Source organism: Schistocerca gregaria, chromosome 8 (genome assembly GCF_023897955.1).
Source record: "Schistocerca gregaria isolate iqSchGreg1 chromosome 8, iqSchGreg1.2, whole genome shotgun sequence".
Lineage (NCBI taxonomy): Eukaryota > Metazoa > Arthropoda > Insecta > Orthoptera > Acrididae > Schistocerca > Schistocerca gregaria.
The window spans coordinates 469,365,503-469,389,194 of record NC_064927.1 but is presented as its reverse complement, the minus strand read 5'-3'; the positions used below and the strand labels follow the sequence as shown (position 1 = coordinate 469,389,194).

The following is a 23,692-nucleotide window of genomic DNA, read 5'->3' as shown; positions in this document are numbered from 1 at the left end:
ATCCTTATTACTCACTTTTGTACAATAAACACTTTTTTCTCCTCTGTGACAAGTAACCCCAGAATATGATGCCATAACGTATTAGTGAACGAAAACTGGAAAATTATATCAACATCTTTGAAAGCTGATAGTATCTATAACACAAAAATTGCTTCGTTTTGGGTTGGCATTTCAGATGATCTGTACCAGGTAAATAGCTTCCAGTTCTGGTCCTTATCAGTACAAATACCTAAGAATTTGCAGTAACCTATTTCATTCATTGATTATTAAGACATTGGAGAATACCTATGGCAGTACCACAGGAAGCACGCTTAGAGGGCGAACACTGTAGAGGAAGTACACATTGATAGTGGGCATCAGTATCAACATAAAAAAAAAACAAAGAAAAAGTGTGCCTCTTTGAAAATTATTGTCATTGTCATTGTCCTCCTGCCCATTATCGTTCTTGTCTTTCATGCTATGTTGCTATGGTGTTGCGTTGTGATGACATTCCGCATAGAACAGTTAATAAAGTATTGATGTGTATAATTCGCAGGTTCAGTAGTCGAAGATCATTCACACTAATCGCCACCCTAATTGCTACAAAATAAATGAGGCGGCTAAAGGTAAGTCCTAGCCCCACCCTGAAATGACGAGAATGGCAGATTGGCACCACAGCAGACAAACTCTTGACAGGCTGTACCAAACTAAAACTAGACCCTCTTCCACGTTCCCCCACCCCACAAAAAAGTGGTGTACTTACGCTGGGGTTCAGGAACAAGGGTTTGCCGCCCCTGGGGGTCTCCATGCGGCAGTACACTATCGGCACGCCCGTCCGGCACATGAGTTTGACTTGATCTCCAGGAAGAACCACTTGCTCGCGTGGGTGCACCGTCGCCGTCGCTGACTGAGCACCTGTGGGAAGAACCAAAGCAACACAGCTCTCAGTACTTCAGACTACACACCTCGCAGCCTCCTGTGGCGTGCCGCAGGAGCCATATCAGGGATACCAACTTCTACAGCACCTCCATAAGGGACTCCAGTAGCAACTCCAAACTTTTATGGGAGGCACGCACAATGTACTAACCTGAAAACTTACTTCTGTCATTTTAGTGTAAAATACTGCATTAATAACTTTGAATCTACGTGCTACTGAGCATGTTTCAACACTTACTAAACATTCAAAATGTTAGACATTAACATGTATTATGCTATAACAAGGCTAGTCTTCGATAAAATCATATTTGTCTATTTCTTTTGCATTAGTTCAACATCACTTGTAGTTCTGATTTTACAAGTTTCAAGAAACATTTTTCTTTAATACATAATAAGGAGACGGATACTGGCAGAAGTACAGCTGTGAGTACCGGGTGTGAGTCGTGCTTCGGTAGCTCAGTTGGTAGAGCACTTGCCCGCGAAAGGCAAAGGTCCCGAGCTCGAGTCTCGGTCGGGCACACAGTTTTAATCTGCCAGGAAGTTTCATAATAAATATAAGCTTGCAGTACATTAGGAAATGTTTCCCATTTACTATTGTTGTTACGTTCTGCCAAGCACTTTCACTGTAGAAGAAAATTCGACAAAGAGCAATCACCATTGGTTCGGAGCTACACTTAGTATTGGCTCATTTAAATAAAGTATCATTCATTATTATCGGAACTTCAATGACCTTGCTGTTACACATCATTGGATTCGTCTCGATAGCCTCCATTAGAAAATAAGTACCAAACTACAGCATCTCATTTAAGAAAACAAAGTTAACTTTGATACCTCTGACGCGACCTCACCTAGCAACAAAAAAACCGACGTCATATTATGGCTCCCGTTATCGCATGCAACTTTTGTCCCACAAACTTTTCAGCTACTATCATACTTTCGGAGCTATTCCAGGTGGCAATAGTTAGTGACTCATCCCGTATATACTGCTTTCAAACCTAAACTAGGCCTCGGATGGATAAAGATCCATACATCTCCGTAATTCATTGTCTGCACTACAAATGATGGCAGGTGACGTTCGAATATAATGAATTTCCTTGAGACAGAGAAGTTGCTGTCCATGCATCAGCACAGCTTTAGAAAGCATCGCTCCTGCGAAACGCAACTCGCCCTTTTTCACATGGTATCTTGTGAACCATGGATGAAGGGTATCAGACGGATGCCATATTCCGCATGGTGGATTGCGGAGTATGGTTGTTGATGTAGATGTAGGGACCGTCAGTCAGTACACAAAGTCACATGACAAACATTCGATTTTGGCAGCTCCGAAGGACTGCAATGTCCTCGACGGATTTGTTACTCGGGCGAAGTCCAGCCATTCGTCCACGTCCCAGGTCACTCAGATCTTCTGACCGACCGACTCTGCTGTTACTGCTTCTCTGCATGTTTGTAGGCACGCTTCTCGTCGCACCTAGTTGTCAATTCCGCATAGTGGTGTCCGGATGCTTTCGATCAGACAATTTACGGTCCTACATTCATCACTTGAAGTTGTTTCTTGGAACTTTATAAGTAGACTTTCTCAGGACTGATTCCGTACATCTTAAAAGTGTCTGCAAGATCACTAAGAACTGGTTCACTGCACTTTTACGCACATAGACGAAGCTTTCAAGGCTGGATCATAGTAAATCGAGGCCAGTACATGACATGATGTATGCAGAAACAAACAGCTTATTAATTTTGTGAAGTGCATGGAATAGCAGATTAAAAGAAGTTAAAAATTGGCTGTACCTTACTTGTTCGTTATAATTACCAGTTTCGCTCAAAAAACAGATCATCCTCAGGGATGAAGAATCACGTTACTTACAGTTCATGTGTCCAAGTATAGTGACTGAAAAAAATCGTAACACCAAAAAATAATTAATGTAGAGTGATGAAATTTCTGGAATAAATTTGTCTAGGTAACATGTTTACCTGACCAACATTACAAGATCATACACTACTGGCCATTAAAATTGCTACACCAAGAAGAAATGCAGATGATAAACGGGTATTCATTGGACAAATATACACTCCTGGAAATTAAAATAAGAACACCGTGAATTCATTGTCCCAGGAAGGGGAAACTTTATTGACACATTCCTGGGGTCAGATACATCACATGATCACACTGACAGAACCACAGGCGCATAGACACAGGTAACACAGCATGCACAATATAGGCACTAGTACAGTGTATATCCACCTTTCGCAGCAATGCAGGCTGCTATTCTCCCATGGAGACGATCGTAGAGATGCTGGATGTAGTCCTGTGGAACGGCTTGCCATGCCATTTCCACCTGGCGCCTCAGTTGGACCAGCGTTCGTGCTGGACGTGCAGACCGCGTGAGACGACGCTTCATCCAGTCCCAAACATGCTCAATGGGGGATAGATCCGGAGATCTTGCTAGCCAGAGTAGTTGACTTACACCTTCTAGAGCACGTTGGGTGGCACGGGATACATGCGGAATAGCACTGTCCTGTTGGAACAGCAAGTTCCCTTGCCGGTCTAGGAATGGTAGAACGATGGGTTCGATGACGGTTTGGATGTACCGTGCACTATTCAGTGTCCCCTCGACGATCACCAGAGGTGTACGGCCAGTGTAGGAGATCGCTCCCCACACCATGATGCAGGGTGTTGGCCCTGTGTGCCTCGGTCGTATGCAGTCCTCATTGTGGCGCTCACTTGCACGGCGCCAAACACGCATACGACCATCATTGGCACCAAGGCAGAAGCGACTCTCATCGCTGAAGACGACACGTCTCCATTCGTCCCTCCATTCACGCCTGTCGCGACACCACTGGAGGCGGGCTGCACGATGTTGGGGCGTGAGCGGAAGACGGCCTAACGGTGTGGGGGACCGTAGCCCAGCTTCATGGAGACGGTTGCGAATGGTCCTCGCCGATACCCCAGGAGCAACAGGGTCCCTAATTTGCTGGGAAGAGGCGGTGCGGTCCCCTACGGCACTGCGTAGGATCCTACGGTCTTGGCGTGCATCCGTGCGTCGCTGCGGTCCGGTCCCAGGTCGACGGGCACGTGCACCTTCCGCCGACCACTGGCAACAACATCGATGTACTGTGGAGACCTCACGCCCCACGTGTTGAGCAATTCGGCGGTACGTCCACCCGGCCTGCCGCATGCCCACTATACGCCCTCGCTCAAAGTCCGTCAACTGCACATACGGTTCACGTCCACGCCGTCGCGGCATGCTACCAGTGTTAAAGACTGCGATGGAGCTCCGTATGCCACGGCAAACTGGCTGACAGTGACGGCGGCGGTACACAAATGCTGCGCAGCTAGCGCCATTCGACGGCCAACACCGCGGTTCCTGGTGTGTCCACTGTGCGGTGCGTGTGATCATTGCTTGTACAGCCCTCTCGCAGTGTCCGGAGCAAGTATGGTGGGTCTGACACACCGGTGTCAATGTGTTCTTTTTTCCATTTCCAGGAGTGTATTATACTAGTACTGACATGTGATTACATTTTCAAGCAATTTGGGTGCATAAATCCTGAGAAATCAGTACCCAGAACAACAACCTCTGGTCGTAATAACGGCCTTGATACGCCTGGGCATTGACTCAAACAGAGCTTGGATGGCGTGTACAGGTACAGCTGCCCATGAAGCTTCAGTACGATACCACAGTTCATCAAGAGTAGTGACTGGCGTATTGTGGCGAGCCAGTTGCTCTCCCACCACTGACCAGACGTTTTCAATTGGTGAGAGATCTAGAGAATGGGCTGGCCAGGGCAGCCAGTCGAACATTTCCTGTATCCAGAAAGGCCGGTACAGGACCTGCAACATGCGGTGGTGCATTACCCTGTTGAAATGTAGGGTTTCGCAGGGATCAAATGAAGGATAGACCCACGGGTCGTACCACATCTGAAATTTAACATACTCTGCTAAACGTGCCGTCGATGAGAACAAGAGGTGACCGAGACGTGTTACCATTGGCACCCCTTACCATCACGCCGGGTGATACGCCAGTATGGCGATGGCGAATACACGCTTCCAATGTGCGTTCACCGCGATGTCGACAAACACGGATGCGACCATCATGTTGCTGTAAACATAACCTGGATTCATCCGAAAAAAATGACGTTTTGCCATTCGTGCACCCAGGTTCGTCGTTGAGTACACCATCGCAGGCGCTCCTGTCTGTGATGCAGCGTCAAGGGTAACCGCAGCCACGGTCTCCGAGCTGCCCATCTGTCGACTCAGGGATCGAGACGTGGCTCCACGATCCGTTACAGCCATGCGGATAAGACGTTTGTCATCTCGACTGCTAGTGACACGAGACCGTTGGGATCCAGCACGACATTCCGTATTACGCTCCTGAATCCACTGATATTCTGCTAACAGTCACTGGATCACGATCAGCGCGAGCAGCAGTGTCTCGATACGATAAACCGCAATCGCGATAGGCTACAATCCGACCTTTATCAAACTCGTAAACGTGGTGGAACGCATTTCTCCTCCTTACACGCGGCATCACAACAACGTTTCACCAGGCAGCGCCGGTCAACTGCTGTTTGTGTATGAGAAATCAGTTGGAAACTTTCCTCATGTGAGCACGTTGTAGGTGTCGCCACCGGCGCCAACCTTGTGTGAATGCTCTGAAACGCTAATCATTTGCATATCATAGCATCTTCTTCCTGTCGGTTAAATTTCGTGTCTGTAGCAAGTCATCTTCGTGGTGTAGCAATTTTAATGGACAATAGTGTAGGTTAATGTAAGCGCGAGATAAGCCATTGCAAATGTGAAATGCTGGTACACATACAACTGGTGTAACCGCCAGAATGTTGAATGCAAGCATGCAAACGTGCATGAATTATGTTGTACAAGTGCTGAATGCCAGTTTGCGGGATCGAGTTCCATGCCTGTTGCACTTGGCTGGCCAGTACTCTGACGGTTGATGCTGTTTGTGGGTGACGCTAGAGTTGTCTGATGATGCCCCATAGGTGCTGATCTGGTGAGTCTGGTGAGCGAGTAACCAAGGCAACATGCTGACATTCTGTAAAGCATGCTGAGTCACGACAACGGTACGTGGGCGAAATTTATCCTGTTGGAAAACACCCCCTGGAATCCTGTTCATGAATGGGGGCACTACAGGTGCAGCTCGAATCACCAGACTGATGTGCAAATTTACTTTCAGGCTGCTTGGGATAACCACGACAGTGCTCCTGCTGTCATACGAAGTCTCACCCCAGACCGTAACTCCATAGTTTGTCTAGCACGCAGACCGGTTGATTGCAAGCCCTCAGCTGGTCTCCTTCTAACCAAAACGTGGCCTTCACTGGCATCGACGCAGAACCAGCTTTTTTCAGGGAACACAACAGACCTCCTCCCTGTCTTCCAATGAGCTCTCGTTTGACACCGCTAACGTAGCAAATGGCGGGGTTTTGGGCTCAAAGGAACGCACGCTACAGGGCATCTGTCCTTGAAGTAACCGATTTGTAACAGATCGTTGTGTCACTGTGGTGCCAACTGCGGCTCACATTGCTGTTGCAAATGCAGTACGATGCGCCAGAGCCATCCGCCGAAGACGATGATCTTTCTCGGTAGTGCCATGTGGCCGTTCGGAGCGTGGTTTTCTTGCGACTGTACATTCTAGTGAACACCGCTGCCAGCAGTCGTGTACAGTGGATGCATTCCTGCCAAGTCTTTCTGCAGTACCGCAGAAAGAACATCCAGCTTCTCGTAGCCGTATTACACGACCTCGTTCAAATTCAGTGTGTTGTTGTTGATGGTGTCTTTGTCGCCTTAACGGCATTCTTGACTAACATCAACTTACCACGTCCAAGCTCAATAATGCTCACGATCGTTACAGCGTATATTTAAAGCGAACCTGATTTGCATCCTCATAGTGGCGCTACTTGGGCCACTTTTATGCTGCTGGCGCGAAATCTGAGTAGACGTCACCTTTCAGATGTAGAAACACGTCAACTACCTTTCCTTTATGTTAAGGTCTTTTTTCCATCAGCGTATGATTATCTGAATCCAGATCAATGTTATACATTAACTGCACTAGGACTGTAGCATTTTTATGTCTATGAAATCTTTTCGAGTCTTCCACAGAACTCAGAGATCCTATAGTTGGTCCCTGTATCTTACCGAGAAGGTATTTAGTATCTGTCACCCACGTCTCTGAGAAATACAGCAAAACTGATACAGCCATCTATATTTCCTTCTACTTTCTTTTCTCATTTTCTTAGATAATTTGCCGGCCTCTGTGGCCGAGCGGTTCTAGGCGCTTCAGTCCGGAACCGCGCGACTATTCCGGTCGCAGGTTCGAATCCTGTCTCGGACATGGATGTGTGTAATGTCCTTAGGTTATTTAAGTTTAAGTAGTTCTAAGTTCTAGGGGACTGATGACCTCACATGTTGAGTCCCATAGTGCGCAGAGCCTTTTGAACCGTGTTTCTTAGATAATTTTCTTTGGACTGTTCCTCATGTGACTTTGATCAGTCTGCGATCGAATTCGTTATCAATGTCGTGACTTAAGCACACTGCACAAAACATGAGTCACCGGCGTAAGACTTCACGCTATGACGAACACCACCTCTAGTGTTGATAACGATCTCAAGCTGTCGAAGAAGTGCCTGCACTCTTTACCTTTCTTGAGGTATGTCATATCCAGCCGAAGCCATTCACTGACAACGGTGTATCAGTCACGGATATTTGGTATCCGTCATCTACTTCAAAGTCTGAGATAGGCGGCGGCACATAGTTTCTGTTCCTCCCCCCCCCCCCCCCCCCCCAGCCAAACTCGCTCAGAAATGTACATGACGTGCAGGTAGTGCCATTGATAAAACTATTCTGTACTTCGGCAAATATACAAGCAGTATTTTGGTAGACAGCAACTTTGGCTCATAAGTGAATTAAACTACATCATCCTTCTATGTATTCTGTATTGTTCTAGTCATAAGGAGTGGAATATCCAGTAAACTGGAGTGGTTTTTTCTTATCCATGGCTACTTTACCCCAAACCCAACACCTGGAAGGGCATGCCAGAAATGTCCGTGTTGTTTTATTTCATAGGATGACCCTGATGTTCCAGAAGTTTGAATGTGGTCTCTCTCGCCACTCTTCTTTCTGTCTGATTCGTTACGGTTGATTGAGGTTTTCAGAACACCTGAAATCAATCCACCCGAATATTCGTTGTAAAATGGAGAATGAAAAGGATGGCTGATTGCCCTTCCTTGGTGTGTTGGTCAGGAGGAAGTTGGATGGTGCGTTGGGACATACCGTTTATAGGCAGCCCACTCACACTCACTTGTATCTGCAGGCTGATGATTGTCATCCGACTCAACGTGTCATCTCGGACCTTGAGAGTTTGTCAGCCTTCTCGAAGTCACCTTTCATCAGAATGATTACAGTGAAGGACACATTAGTCGTACGTTGCGCTATCGATCCTCCGAGTGAGTGATGACTTTACCAGGGTGGCACCAAAGTCTACGGCCTTTTTGCCCTACGAAGGGAGCATTTCGAACAGCAGTGATCGTATTTTGCGGAAATATGACGTGAAATTTGTTTTTTGACCACCATCTAGGATCAGGGTCCTCTTAGGTTCCGTAAAGGACGATGTCAGTTTGCGGAAGCGGGTAGAACCATATTTCTTGCAGTTGTGGCATGTCATACAAACATGAAAAAAAGTTTTGCGTCACCCCGTTTCCCAGAACTTCTGAAGATAGACGTTGACTTTGGATATTGTATCACAGATACAGTCCCTTTGACTGTTCAGATATGACACTAAACCCGACCAAAGATGTAAACAACATAGAGAGAGAGCGACCAGGTCGTATTTTGAAACTGCACTTTAGTGAACACCACTATAGTTTCGAGCCATGGTTCATTTTCAAGTACAGTGTATTAATTTTAGTGCGATGTATGTCAGTATTTTATCCAGTGTCCCTGATTGTCTACCTCAGTTAGTGCTGCTGCAACTTCAAAATTTCGCACTCAATATTTTAAAAATCTCCAACAAATTTGAACGTAACTTTTCCTAGTTGTATAACAGCCTTCAAGAATGGGCATATTGAACTATACCGCCAACGATTTGGTACACATATAAAACATCTACATAGAAATATCACAACAGAAAAAATCTGCACAATAATATAAGATTACTTTATAGTATTTTACAGTATCCACAGAGGCACAGAAGTATGGCTAAAAATGTTCACATGACACCAGGTGTAGCCGGAAGAAAAGAAAAATTAATGATTGGAAAAAAAGGTTTTTAGTATAAAGTTTTTTAAAAGGACTAAAAAAATATAAAAATTTCTTCTTATAGCCCCATACAGGTTCCTACCTAACCCCATAGAGTTTGTCATGAAAATCTGTGCTCGTGAATTTGTAACAGCTATGCCACCTATTGTCACTATTACACTATTGTCTATTACAGGCAACACACGTCCTTTGTTTTAAATTTTACAAGTATTGTCATAGCTATTACAAATTTATAAGCAAAAATTTTCCGGACCTCTGTATCGGGCTAGGAGAAATTCTTTTATATTTTTTGGTCCGTTTTAAAAATGTGCCATACCAAAAAGGGTTTTATTACAATACCTGCTTTCCGATTTTTAGTCTTGTGTACATGTGTGAGAGTTTTCAATCGATTTCAAACATTTTGACGAGATGGCAACAGAGACATGTGGTAAATCTCAGATTTGTTACAGTCTCTCTTCACCTGATTCAGATAATAAATTGGTCCTTCCTACGTAGATCTCTCGAAGAGACCATGAAGGTAAAAATTGGAGCTATTAAAACTCACACGGAGCAGTCGTTCGTAACACGAAACGTTGGCTACTGAAAAAGGAAAAGCCAGCCGGTGTGGCCGAGCGGTTCTAGGCGCTTCAGTCTGGAACCGCGCGACCGCTACGGTCGCAGGTTCGAATCCTGCCTCGGGCATGGATGTGTGTGAAGTCTGATGACCTCAGATGTTAGTCCCATAGGGCTCAGAGCCATTTGAACCATTTGGAAAAGGAAATGGGGCAAACTGCAGCAGTACACGAAGTACCATACGCCACACACCAGACAAAAAAAGCGAGTTGCTGTGGCATTATCATCCAGTTCTGAGCTATGTTGAAAGTTTCACATCTCTGCCTCACCGAGAAGTTAGTTTAAAATCAGATGCTAAACTTGTGCCGAGCATACAAGAAGACAGAAAGCCACCTGAAAAAGACGTGTTAAAAAAGATAACGAAGTTCAGGGAACATGCAACACGAATTTGTAAAAACACGTTACTGTCCCGTACAAAAGCAGAAAAAGACTTTACATCTTCGTGGAAAATTACGACCAGTCGTTCTTACGGCCTGAGCACCTTCATCTTCACAAGACAATAACAAACATTTTCTCGGTATTAAAGAAACAGGAAGTGCATTACATCTCCTTTTTTCCAACATTTACAGAGAATGTTACCGTTGATACCTATCCATTGTACGTCGAATGGAGTGGAACCTTGGTTCTTACCCGGATTCAAACAACGAAATGCATTTCAATAAATTAAAAAAAAAAAAAACAAAAAAATTACTCTCTCCATTTACTGGGTTCGATAACAACAAATCAAGTGATGTATGATGTGGCTAGACGTGATAACCACTGTTCGGCTGGTCGCGGCTGAGGTTCGAGTCCTCCCTCGGGCATGTGTGTGTGTGTGTGTGTGTGTGTGTATGTGTGTGTGTGTGTGTTTGTCCTTAGGATAATTTTGGTTACGTAGTGTGTAGGCTTAGGGACTGATGACCTTAGCAGTTAAGTCCCAGAAGATTTCACACACATTCGAATACATTCGTGATAACCATGCCAGTAATATCCAACACAGAAAGAGAAGCCTCTCCGAGACAAAAAGAAAGACTATAAACGTGCTCGCAATAAAAGGGCGATGGAAATAAAGTAATTACCTCTATCGACTACGAAAGGAAACGGGTATAATCCGACTTCGGCCGTTAATGTGCAACGAACGGCACCGTTAATGGACGCAAATGTGACCCGAATTAACTACCGGGACGGCGGAGCCGCGAGCCCGCTTAATTCGACGACTCCGTTCAGCCCCGGCAGCTGGGCTCGTCACGGCGCCCATAACCTTAAATCAAGGAAGCGGTCTCCCCACCACACCCTCCCCCTCGACTACAAAACCACGAACTGCGCACTGCCTGGAAGGCGGGAATGGATGGTCATCCCGAACTGCATAAGCAGGGCCACACGGAAGTATAACACCACTGAGGGCGTAAACATTTCCCACAAAGCCCAGGACTAAAGCCGTCCTCTCACGTGAAGACGTACGTGGACAAGGATCTGACCCGGCCGGTGTGGCCATGCGGTTCTAGGCGCTTCAGTTTGGAACCGCGTGACCGCTACGGTCGCAGGTTCGAATCCTACCTCGGGCATGGATGTGTGTGGTGTCCTGAGGTTAGTTAGGTTTGAGTAGTTCTAAGTTCTAGGGGACTGATGACCACAGATGTTAAGTCCCATAGTGCTCAGAACCATTTGAACAAGGATCTAATAACGTCAAAGCGTGGAGTATCACGTTCCGCTACAATACGAAGCCTGAAATGAAAAAATATGGCTCGTCAGATTTTTCCATCGTGGAGAGAAATATTGCCAATTAGATGCGGCATCGGTTTAACGTCACAAGCAGAACTTAGGAGACGCCATATTGTATGGAGTTAAACTCCATATTCCGTGTTTTTAAGCGTACGTCATACGAACATAAGCCGTTTAAAAGTACTAGCACAGTTAGGATTTCTCAGAAAGGCGTCGTTTATAGGTGCGATTACTTATAATAAAATGACAAGAAATTGCATATCGGTTCCTGTATTTGATGCTTTTACTGCCTGTTGCTACGAAGTGCTCGGGCACTGTTGGCACGGAAGCTCAGCCATGTTCCATCCGGCTGCTTTCCACCCTCTGTCACAAGCATTCATCAGTGATGTTTGAGGTGTGTCGTGCGACGTCCACACACAATTGCTAACGACATTTGACGAAGAAACAGATACATAACAAAAGAAGAAAGCCAAATGTCGATAGTCATAAACTATAGATGGAAAGGTAGCAGGTTCACATCTTCTGAAGCTGGAGACGTTGTTCAGTGCAGTTGGTCTGCGTCATCTGAACGTTCTGTGTTTCCGTGCGACATCTGTGTTCACGTGTGGTTTCAGTTTTCCGTGTATTCAGCAGTGTGCGAAATGCAGAAACAAAGGTGCTATTCTAGGTGGAGTGCGTGAAAAGATATTCGAAAACAATCTACAATTGTCATATGGAATGTAGTGAAGTGTTTCACTTATTTGACTAACCGCGAAGAAACCAGGAGCAGTATAAATTACGCGGAAGTTCATAAAATGACAACAAAGCCTTGTGGTATTGCGGAAACGACTGTATTCCATACCAAGAGTGCAGTAACATCGGCAGAATCTCTAGATGTATGTTTTGATACTTCCAGAAAGGGATATAAATGAAAACGGAAATCTACAGAATCTGACGATTTTGACGAAAGGTTAATGCTCGGAACTGTACTTCCATACTGTGATAGATGAGTTTCCGACGTAACAGGATGATCTCCGATAAAAAATTAATTATTCTGGCTCAGAGAGCTCTATTCTTTGTCTTCTCCGCTCACGTGGTTTTCGATTCTGAAAGCGTAATGGTGGACAAGTTTTTTTAATGGAATGCAGAGACATTGCAGCTGCAAGAGCTTAGTTTTGTGTAGAATGAACTTATTGCATGCAGAGGACAATAGCCTTCTAGTATAGTCGTACTTCGATAAAACTTGGTGTTCGCATATCCATAAGCATAATTATACTTTGCTCGGCTTCAACGGAATTATTGGTCTGAAAGTTACTTTTGTATAGCGTATATCGGTGAGTTGGGTGATAGATGCAGTGACGAAGGGTCAGTAAGAGCTGCTAATAAAAATTTTTCGTGAGATAGAAAATTCCCTCGGTCGTACAAAGGCGAGTGTCGGAACGAAAATCCTGGCAGCGGTATACAAATGCACACGCGCTGTCGCGCACGGAGTCTCTCGCAAATAAAATGCGTTCATAGGTGACTCGATACAATACTGATGTCTCAGGGATTTCCAAAATTAATTTTATACTCGGAGATAAAAAAAAGAAGGAAATTGTCATTACATCACAAACTTGAAGCCGACATCCCCTATCTTAACATATCCCAAATCGTTAGTTTCACCGTGGTTATACTTCCGCGTGACGTCACTCTAACGCGCGCGTGCCGTTTCCATCGTTGGGGACATGAGTTTACTTTTGTGGTCGTATACCATGTAGCCTCTGGAGCTTTGAATGCGTGGAGACGTAGTTGTTTTGTCAAAAATGGCAGCTTGCGTCGTTTACAGGTGTACTAATCGATCCGATCGTAATCTGGAGTTTAAAGGAATCACATTTCATTCGTAAGTGGAGCCGTTTAAGCAATAATTTTCTTTTGTTCATATGAATTACGGGTGCACTCTTTGCCTTTATTCTTTCCTGTGTTTTTCATTGCCTTTCAAACTGCAAACGCTCCAACATCCGAGCGACACTGTATCAACGGTCCCGTCCCCGCACAACACACGACTACGTGAAAGCGCTGATTGTTGTAGCATCTCGAGCGTGCCCGACATTGTTCCAGCCGATTGTTATTCATTGTTCGGGGTTCACAATCAATGCTGCAACCAAAAGTGTTGATCACTTACCCAGAGATATAAAATGCCTGACACATATCTGAAAAATTTGTTTGAGAGCTTTTACTATCCTGCAGAAGAATATCTGTTATTGTAATGTCTAAATGGTGGTGGGCAAGAATTAGTAACCAACATCTATCTTTAATTAAAAAACAAAAAGCTAATAAATGTTCAGTATGGAGGCATATTTACAAAAAAGAATGTTAATATAAAATGATTCGTTCCACATCATAACGATTATCGTGCAAATGATACATGGCACGTGAAACTAATTAACCAACCAACGACTGGTATAGCACAAATCATGGTCCAGAATTGTATAGTACCTTCAAAGCCTCAAAATTAAATTCAAAAGTAGAATGAAGCAGATGATCAAATTAGGCGTACATTCCAGCTGTGACATGTTTGGTTATTCCACAAAAACTTACGAGCTATTGGTGAGAAATATTCCGGGAAACGAAGCAAATAGGCTTCTATTGAAAAGGGAGGTGTATTTGTGTCATAGGTTAGGCTATCATTACTAAAGAAAGTGTCTCACATACATGTTAAAGCAAAATATCCATTTTAAGCGGGCTAAGCATTTGAGACCACTCCCTTAACGACATTTATAGTACTGCGCAATGCTGGAACATGTTTAAAAATTATACCGCTTTTTTTAATTCTGTAAACTGCTATTATTGGGCACACACTGAATGACGCATCATAGGTAAGATTTCAAAGTGAGAAGACGTGTAAGCTACAGTGAAAGTAATTCACTGCCAATGTAATAAAACAAAAACTCTATTCTGCTTGGAGCTATACCTCTGCGCACTTGGAGCTATACCTCTGCGCAGTTCTGTTTCTTTGACAATTCAATAATCGATCACTTTGGTAACATGCACGAGATACGATAGCATGGCTTGCTTCGGTCTTCATTGCACACATTAATGGTCTAACAAAGAACTAGTGGGAGTTATGTAACGAATAAGAATCCGTGTCAGTACGCAAAGAAGCGCTGGTTTCGGAGTTCCTGCTTCATTTGTTACCCACAGTAACCGTGTTGGTTATCAACAAAAAAAATTGCATTGACGAGGCCAAATGTGTCGTATTACTAGAGCAAACACGCACTCAGAACAGAAAAACGTTCGGTATTGCTTTCCTGACACAATGTTATTCATGTAGGCACTGTAATTTTTAGTATTTAAAATAGTGCATACCACAGAAATTATGAACAAGAAGCAATCGTAAACAGTAGTCTGCTTATGTTCTGGGGCTATTTAAGATGGCAACAGGCCCTGTCCTCTCTGGCTTCATAACGACGTACACGTAAATTTTAGAGAGTCATCACCTTTTTTTACTTCCATGACTTTATAGTTTTCTCAACAACTTACTCCCTGGAAGTTTCTACATAGTCCAATATCAGCGACGACATATTTCGTTACTCTTACGGAACGTTTTCAAACCTCTCAGGGTATTTTATTTTTATCTCAGAATACTTTTATTCTTTCACCATAAAATATATATCAGTCGCATCTATAAACTCCCAGAACCTTCATTTTCTTCAGTCCAAATATGTTAGTGGTTCTGTTTTATCAAGAGGTTCAAGTGAAAAATAATTTTACTTCCAAGTTTCTTGTAACGTTAATTCTTCTTTTATTTTATTATTTTTTTCGTGGAAGCCGACAAGAATTATCTTTTGAAAGTATTCCTTCATATTTTAGGCTTTTTATGAATCTTCACTACCATTTGAAATTATTGCTAAATGGCCTTAAGACCTTGAGGTGCCTATTTTCGTGACGGCCGCTGTAGCAGCGAGCGCTACATCAGTATTCAGACAGAAGATAACAACAACAAGAGCTGCAGGATCTGCAAAGTGTTTGCGTCGCAGATGAGATGGATGACTGTAGCACTGAGCACGTTGAAAGAGAAGATATGGAGAAAAAGGGAGAGGGAAGTGAGAAGTACTGGGAGGTCGTCAGTGGGAGCCCCAGCACGCTGCGCACGTTGGGTAAAAATAAGATAAGCAGAGGAGGAAGACAAGGAAACGAAATTTAAGAAAATAAATAGGAATCAACTTCGGCAGACGGTGTTCTGATTTCCGCAACGCTCGGTTCCTTTTCCACCCTCTTCGCACTGCTACGCAATCGAAAGCGAATTTCAATAATAATTACGCTGCCTACGGCACCAGGAACAGAGTTTTGCCTCCGCCGTACCGAAGCGACTTTCCTTCGTTTTTCCCAGACGGTTATTGCAATTTTGAGTTCGGGCGTCCCTGTGAAGCCGCCTTCGTATCCGCCTCCGCTCCTTCCTCTTTTACATTTTGCCTGTGCTCCGAGAGCTTCTTTCGCTTCGTTCCATCTGTCTGCACACACACACACACACACACACACACACACACACACACACACACACACAAAATCTCTCTCTCTTTCTTTACGAGTACACACACACACACCCTCTAACTCTTTCTTTACGAGTTCCTTAAGTATATAGGAACTTGCAGATAGCAAACTTTTATTTACTAAATATAAAAGTCGGAAGTACATACAATCATCCAATCAGCGTAAAATGATCACGTTACAAAGGTTTAGTGGAGATCCTTCGTCTAAACCCGTGTTGTTCAAACTCTGCGTCGCAGTTCCCAGGGGTGTAGAGGCTTTGTAGTAGAGGCGACGCGGCGATTTCATAAAAATAATAAACCAAATTATTTGCTTTCTAGTAAGGAAGTAAACGATCAATGTGTGCGCTGGTAGTGACATCTAGCGGCCAACCAAATACGTGTAGTTACTGTGGCAGCGCGACAGATTGAGGAGAAAGATGGATGATAAAGACATTCATCAAATTTTCCCTACTGTTCACACATTTTTAGAAGACAATGACTTTCAGTTCAATGAGAACTGAGTCTGTTTGTGGATCATTGAATTGAACACAGTGATTACTTTTTGATGTGATTTTCAGAAGAATCTGATCAACACAATTGGATCAAACATCAATTCAGTACACAAATACCAACAATTACCACTGATGAACAAGAGCAATTTATTGATATTTCTTCAGACTTCACATCAATACCGAAGTTCGTTTCCTCATCACTGCCTGAAATTTGGTGTAATAGATGTATTCGAAAGTTTTCATACCTTCTGCAACATCCATCTTACGTGGGGTAAGTTTTCCAGCATTGCCAGTCATCAGCACGAAATATAAATCTCTAATGAAAGTGAAGAAAGGTATGTGATTCACAGTTTCATTCAGGAACTGATGAAGAGGCAACATTCAAAGTTGATTACAACGTGTTACATCAGCATTCTTATTGAATTTTTTCAGAACTTAAATTTTCTTACCCCACTCTTTGATCTGAATGTTATTTGCGAAATGAGCCGCAGACGTTTGTGTTCAGGTTAAGTGAGGGGCGGACCCAAATAGTTTGAAAACCACTGGTCAAAATCATAGATTCCCAACGCTTTATCGTCTACCGCCCGCCCCCCCCCCCCCCCCCCACCTTTAAAAAAAGGCCGCGCTAAGATTCCCCTTTTCGAAATCAATAAGGCAACGCCTAGTTATCCTGCAGTTTTGGATCATATCACACATTTTCCTGTAGTGATTCGATGGCGACCCTCTTTGATGGTGGAATTAGATATTTTAGACAAGGTCAGATTTTTAAAACAGCTTTGTTAAAAATGTTAACATTACTGGTCTAAATGTTTAATAAATGTATATTGTTAAAAATTAATACAATATCAGTAAGGAGATGGCTGAACTTCATGCAGTAAGAAATTTTTCGATTTTATTGTCATACTTCTTACCACCAGACTTAAGTCGCTACGTTCCTCTGCTGACAAATCGTTTCTAAATCATCTTTTGGCAAAATATTATGATGGGAATAATATGAAACATTTCTTTGCGGTAGCCCATAAAGCTGGTTTTAATGTTGGAGTTGGCCTCTGAAGCCAAAATTCTTGATATCAACTTTTTTATTTCAGTTTTAGCTCTTCGTCTGTTGACAATTATGTAAATTCCTCGTGTACTGATAATTCTGATAATTTTGTTTTTATGATAAAAGTGTACGTATGTTTTCTGAGGGCTGTTGAATTACTCTGTGTCACGTGTTTTACGTTTAGGTAATAGCACATTACCGCCTATTCCACTGTTGTGGATGTATTTTCGCAGAACATAGGTAATTGTGGTAACATTAACTCACAAACAGTTTATTATTCTGTAAAGTGGCACAGGAGACCATGGGTGCATTACGCAAACATAATCAGAAAATACCCTTAAACAAACTCCGAAGTTTTGTTGGTGAAGTTTGTTTTCGCCCTTTATTACATATACGACAAGATAGAATAAAATCATCTGGCATGGGCAACCCTAACGAATGTAAAACAAAAGACCTAGGAAACTGGCTTCGCTCCACAAACCAAGAGATACTCGACGCCCGGGCAACAGGCGGAAGGATGACCTAGGAATTCCTATTTGGAGGTAACGGACTGCAGTCTCAACCATGAAGATGCTGGTGACTTGAACGAATACGTCATAAATGTGAGTGGCTAAATGCGGCCTGTCCGGGTATGCGCCGAACTTTCGCGTAGTGGCTAGTCAGTACTTTAGGATCAGCAGTAAATTTTTATGGCACTCTAATATGACAATATAATTAGAGTTCCTCCCCCCCTTTTTTTTGGTAAGCTGCCGTTCTCTCAGCAGGATTCGCCCGCAATCTTTTATTCTGAAGCAGAACCCTCAGCTGTAGTGGAGACAGCGCAGAATGGCCTGCTCCAACAGTCCTTGGCCATCTATTGTTATTTCTCCATCCCTCTCAACGTTTCTTCTTTCTTTCGTTTTCTCTCTCTCTCTCTCTCTCTCTCTCTCTCTCTCTCTCTCTCTCTCTCTCTCTCTCTCTGCTTTCGCCGTCGGCGCTATTTGCCGAGTGATGAAGAACTGTTGTGAGTCCAGGAAGCTGCACAATCGAGGGAGGGGCTTATGTGGAGCATCCTCTTGAGAACGGACCAGATAAGAAAGGCCCGGGAGGAAAATGGGGGAGGAGGGGGCAGAGTGAGGGCAGCTGGACGGAAATCACTCGTCCATTTTCTAGAAAAAGCTGCGAAGGTAATTCTGAGGTTAAAAGCAAAATTTATGTTGGGGCCTGCTCACGTTGGAGGAAATGAATTACGGTACGCTAACTTTTGGAACAATTGGAACAGCAATAAGATGATACGAAGAGTGGAGAGGTTAAACGTTCTAAGAGCCAAATCTTACTTTTGTGAGAAGAACAAAAAGCAATATATTTCTTTTTGTAACTTATTTGTGTCAACAATTGGAAAGGTATTCTGATATCACAGAATTAGATGCTCACCTTATCCCTGCAAAAAATAATTATTCAAATTATAAAATAATTAAATTTATTAAGAACGTTCTATGTGACATAACATAGCAGGAAATTGACGGGTTGTAAGTAACAATAAGAAAGTTTTTATATCTTATGCTACTAATAATAATGAGGCGCTACGTTTTATTTATAACAACACAAGCACGGAAATGTAGCATTAATGTTCAGTAGTGCACATGTGGTCAACAAAGAACATTTCTCGTATCGTTTACATTTTAAAAAAAGAGAATAACAAAATTAATTTCACAGAAAAAATCTCTCAGTATTGTCTTCTGTTCTTACACAACTCCACTGTTGAGAACAGATGATGTAAAAATTACTAGAAGTGTCACTCTGCTGTTAAGAAAGGAATAGCAAATCGTCAACAGGTCTTTCTGTTTTGCAACTGCGGCTGATCATTGAGATGAAGTACAGCATGGCACACATCGGCCTTTGCCTTTCCTCTTTTGAATGCTTTGACTTTTTCCATTCTACTGTTACCGAGTAAGAATTTCAATAGCTGTTCGAGACGTGTGAGTATGCATTTGCAGATTTTGCACGCCCACAATCACAACAATGTTTCAGCAGCATCTTTAAAATCAAAGAAGACTGTGGTATGCATTGGAATTAAGTGGAATGGGTTCGTAGCTTCAACTAATTCAACCAGTTGTATAAATTTTGCGGAACAAAGGCCTTGTTTACCTTTCTTGTCCAACGAATTTTACTATTTTTGAAACCCAAATTATCTCCATCCATTACAAAGAGGTTTCATTGACACAAACAAGCTTACGTGCTCTCTGCTTACCACACAAACCATGCATGTACAAAATGCAGGAGAGTTTGAAGCATGGCACTTGTAATGTCGTGGGGAACCATTGCTCGAAATATTTCCTCTGTGATAAAGCACCTGGAACAATTCTTGGGACACGAACGGGAGTACCTAGAACATACTAGCACTGAAAACGCAATTTATGAAAAAATTGGGCTTAAACGTTTGATACATCCAGACACATCTTTGGCCTGGAATCTCATTGACTGGAATACAATTGTCTTAAATGATGAGTCCCGCTTCGAAACAAACCCTCAATGACCAGGGAAGACGTGTCTGGAGTCACCCCGGACAACCAAAAGTTATGGTCTGGGGTGTAATTTCATATCATAGCACATGCCCTTTGGCTGTCATCCGCGGAAGCCTTACACCACAGAGGTAACTTGACGACATTCTACGTCCCGTTTTGTTGCCCTTCATGGCAAGACATCCTGGGCTTACATTTCAGCAAGATAATGTCCGCCCACACACGGCGAGTGATTCTGCAAATTCTCTTCGTGTCTGCCAAACCCCACTTGGGCAGTAAGATCGCCGGATCTCTCCCCAACTGAGAACGTTTGAAGCATTACGGGCACGGCCCTACAACCAGGCTGAGATTTTGACGATCTGACGTGCCCAACAACAACAAGCAACACGCCCATTGGGGAGAGTTGTCACGATATCCCTCAAGAGGAAATTCAACAACTCTGACAACCAGTGCCTGGCTGTATAAGGGGAAAGAGTTGGACCAACGCGGTATTGACTTCCTCAGTTTGTGAAGCTTTTTCTCCCGATTTCCGTTCCATTTGGATAATTCCTTCATGGGGCATCTTTTTTTTTTGTCTCAAATCCACATGGAACACGAGACCAGAAATGGGCTCTATTTACTCGCACTGGACACGCTGGCGAGTCCTGTGACTTCATTTCCAAGCTCACCGTCTCCCTGTGTCCGCAGATTCTACTCTTGAGCCCACTCACCATATGGGTCTGTTTGTCGGGTACAACAGGACTCGACTCGCTCAAAAAAGAGAGCGAGTAATACAAGACTTCACAAGTGTGGCCGGGAAGTCGCAACATTCCCGCTACATTGTTGACAGAAATTTACACCATTAAACTGTAAATTATTATTTATTTATTTCACACACTCATCAGTTCGGCTTTATAGCTATTCTCATGTGTAAATTGAAATGTCAAAAAACTTTGGACCTACCTAAATGACAGCCTCAAGTTATATACTAACGAGCGGTTAGCAGTGAATATTGTTATGGTTTTCGAAGACTGCTTTATTTCAGTATTAAGTATCTGTTCAGAGAATGTCTACTATTAGTTGACATTTCCACACTTTCGAGAGTTTCCGAGTGCGTAGCGGCGGTACCAGAAAACATGACATGAGGACGAAGTGCAATGTCAAATGGAGATTAATTATTAAAATCAATTACAGAACCTCCTCTAATGGATCACATTTGCAAACTGTGTGCTTTTCATCTATTAGTTTTCGTCTTACACCCTCCAGTGTCTCAGAAACCTACGAGTTTGTCATATACAGGATCCTGCCCTTACTTTGATACTGATGCCTCGTCTCCATGATTTCTCGAATTTTTGCATCTGCCCACACGTGCAGCCGGCCGTAGGCGCTTCAGTCTGGAACCGCGCGGTCGTTACGGTCGCAGGTTCGAATCCTGTACGGTTGCAGGTTCGAATCCTGCCTCGAGCATGGATGTGTTTGATGTCCCATCATAATTACAGTTTTCCGTCTTCAGCTGTAAAGTTTTTACACGCATAACGTAAAATATTTTACACACAAACTCATTTACAATCAGATGTTTCATGATATTTTATTCACAGGAATTCCATCATTTAAGGGTTACTAATTTGTCTACAGGGGTACTTTTATTTTCTGACTTTTTTCGGAAATACCTGTTAATCGAATATGCCACTATAACTCACAGATTCTTCGGCAGTGTCAGTATATTTGGTTTCTCCATCGCCGATGGATTTGAATACTGTAACATCCAGTGCTTCAGTCGATTCTAACCACATTGCTTCACTATTTGAACATCTGTTTAAGAGTTCAACCAACATTTTACATATGACAGTTTTCACGCTTTTTCTGTTGATGGTGTGTTGTGTATTCGTATATCCACAGTTATCAGTGGAACATTCACAAGGCCTTCGTCACCTGCGAGCCAATATTCGCCTAACAATTTTTTTTTCCTTAGTTCAAAATGTGGCGAGAACGATGTGCTTCCAAATATTTATTGGAAATTCAAAAAAAAAAGTAATGCAAAAACGAATATTAGTTCCCGTATTTAATAAAGCCTTGAATCGACATTCCTCTTTAATGAGTTGCGTACTTCCCCACTAAACGCCGTAACAACAGCTAGCGATGTCCGGTGGTATTCACCTACTAGTTGCAGACGCCAAGCTAAAAGGTAGCAATTCTCGCTATTTCTTTTATTCTTTTATGTAACTTACAATGTGTAGCTGAAATTTGGCATGCGAATTTCAAGGGGCAAAAGAATTATCGCGGGTTTCAACACTGCAAGACTGACCAATAATACAACGGTTTGCAAGAGCACTTTTGATAACATAGACGGTCGAGGTAGAAAGAACAGCTGTTGTATCGTAAGAGTGTCACTTTCGTTTCTGCACCGCGTTCATATTCGTGTTTCACCGAGTTTTTATGAGCGTTTCCACAGAAAGACCAGCTTGCTGAAAACATAAATTCGACAACAGAATTAGATTTTAAAACGTCCCACGGCGACCCCGTCACAGATTCGCGTCTCTGAGAGCGATTGTCTGATTTTTGGCCTTTATTGGAGCACGGAAGCGTAGCGGCGATCCGTACCGGTGGGTGGGTGGGTGGGTGGGTGGGTGGGTGGGTGGGTGAAGTGAAGGGCAGGGCAGGGCAGAGTGTTGCCAGGGGGAGGGATCCGGGGGCAGCATTAATATTTATGGCAGCCCGCGGCACGGCCGTTCTCGTTTTTGATTAAAATGATTTGCGGTTGCATTTCAGCGGCATAGCGCGCGCACGTTCTCCCGTTATTTGTATTCAATCGCAATTACTTTACATATGCAGCGACGCCCGACTAGCCGGAGCTACGCGTGATAATTTATGAAAAAGATGGCGGCTGCAGTTGAGCCGAACTTCTTTTTTTTTCTTTCCTTCCGTTGGCAAACGAGGACGGCGAACAAAAGAGGAGCGGCGGAGTCCTCACACACACGCACACACACACACACACACACACACACACACACACACGCCAGCGAACTGGATTGTTGACCGTGCGCACGTAGCTTGAACACAGACGCGTATAGCCACTGACGCGTAATATTTGTGCAACAGACAGCTCCAATCCGCCTCACGGACGACCATAAATGGCGAAGAAACAATGATTGCGCTCCTGCATTCTACTTACAACCAATACGACTGAAGCTAGACATTCAGAAACGTCTAGTAAGTTTCTTTTTGGATGTTTGGTAATTTCTGTGTCAACAAACTTCATGTTTAGACATTCCTCCTATCGTAGCACAAAAACAGGCGAATATGTCCCAGGCTGATTTACGGATGCAAAAATTATCTGGCAGTTTGATACACATTTAAATCAAATCCTTCCCATATATTCTCGCTTTTTTACTTGTTAATATTAATATCCACGCCATGTAATATAATGCATCGTGTCAAGTAATGTGATGCATGATGTCATCCTCTTCCACCTCCCCTTCCACAAACAAACAAACCCACCCCTAGAAAAAACTTTTTAGCTATTTCGTGTATGCTCTTCAGCAATATGTTGCTCACTAAGGCTGGAGAATATTTTGGGCTTGGACACTGGATCAGGGACTTTAGCCTATAAGTTACAAGATGCAGGTGTGCCAGCACCTTGCAGCTAAGGGACGTCACTGAGCTGGGGAAGTAGGGTTAAC

The 23,692-nt window shown here is 43.4% G+C and overlaps 1 protein-coding gene across 1 annotated transcript in view; it reads right to left on the bottom strand.

Annotated features, from left to right (window-relative positions):
- Positions 1-23,692, bottom strand: part of LOC126285248 (fasciclin-3) — a 197,865-nt gene that overhangs the window by 147,512 nt on the left and 26,661 nt on the right. The window contains exon 2 of the mRNA XM_049984544.1: positions 743-894. Coding sequence (XP_049840501.1) covers positions 743-894 — 152 coding nt within the window. The remainder of the gene's footprint in view (positions 1-742; positions 895-23,692) is intronic.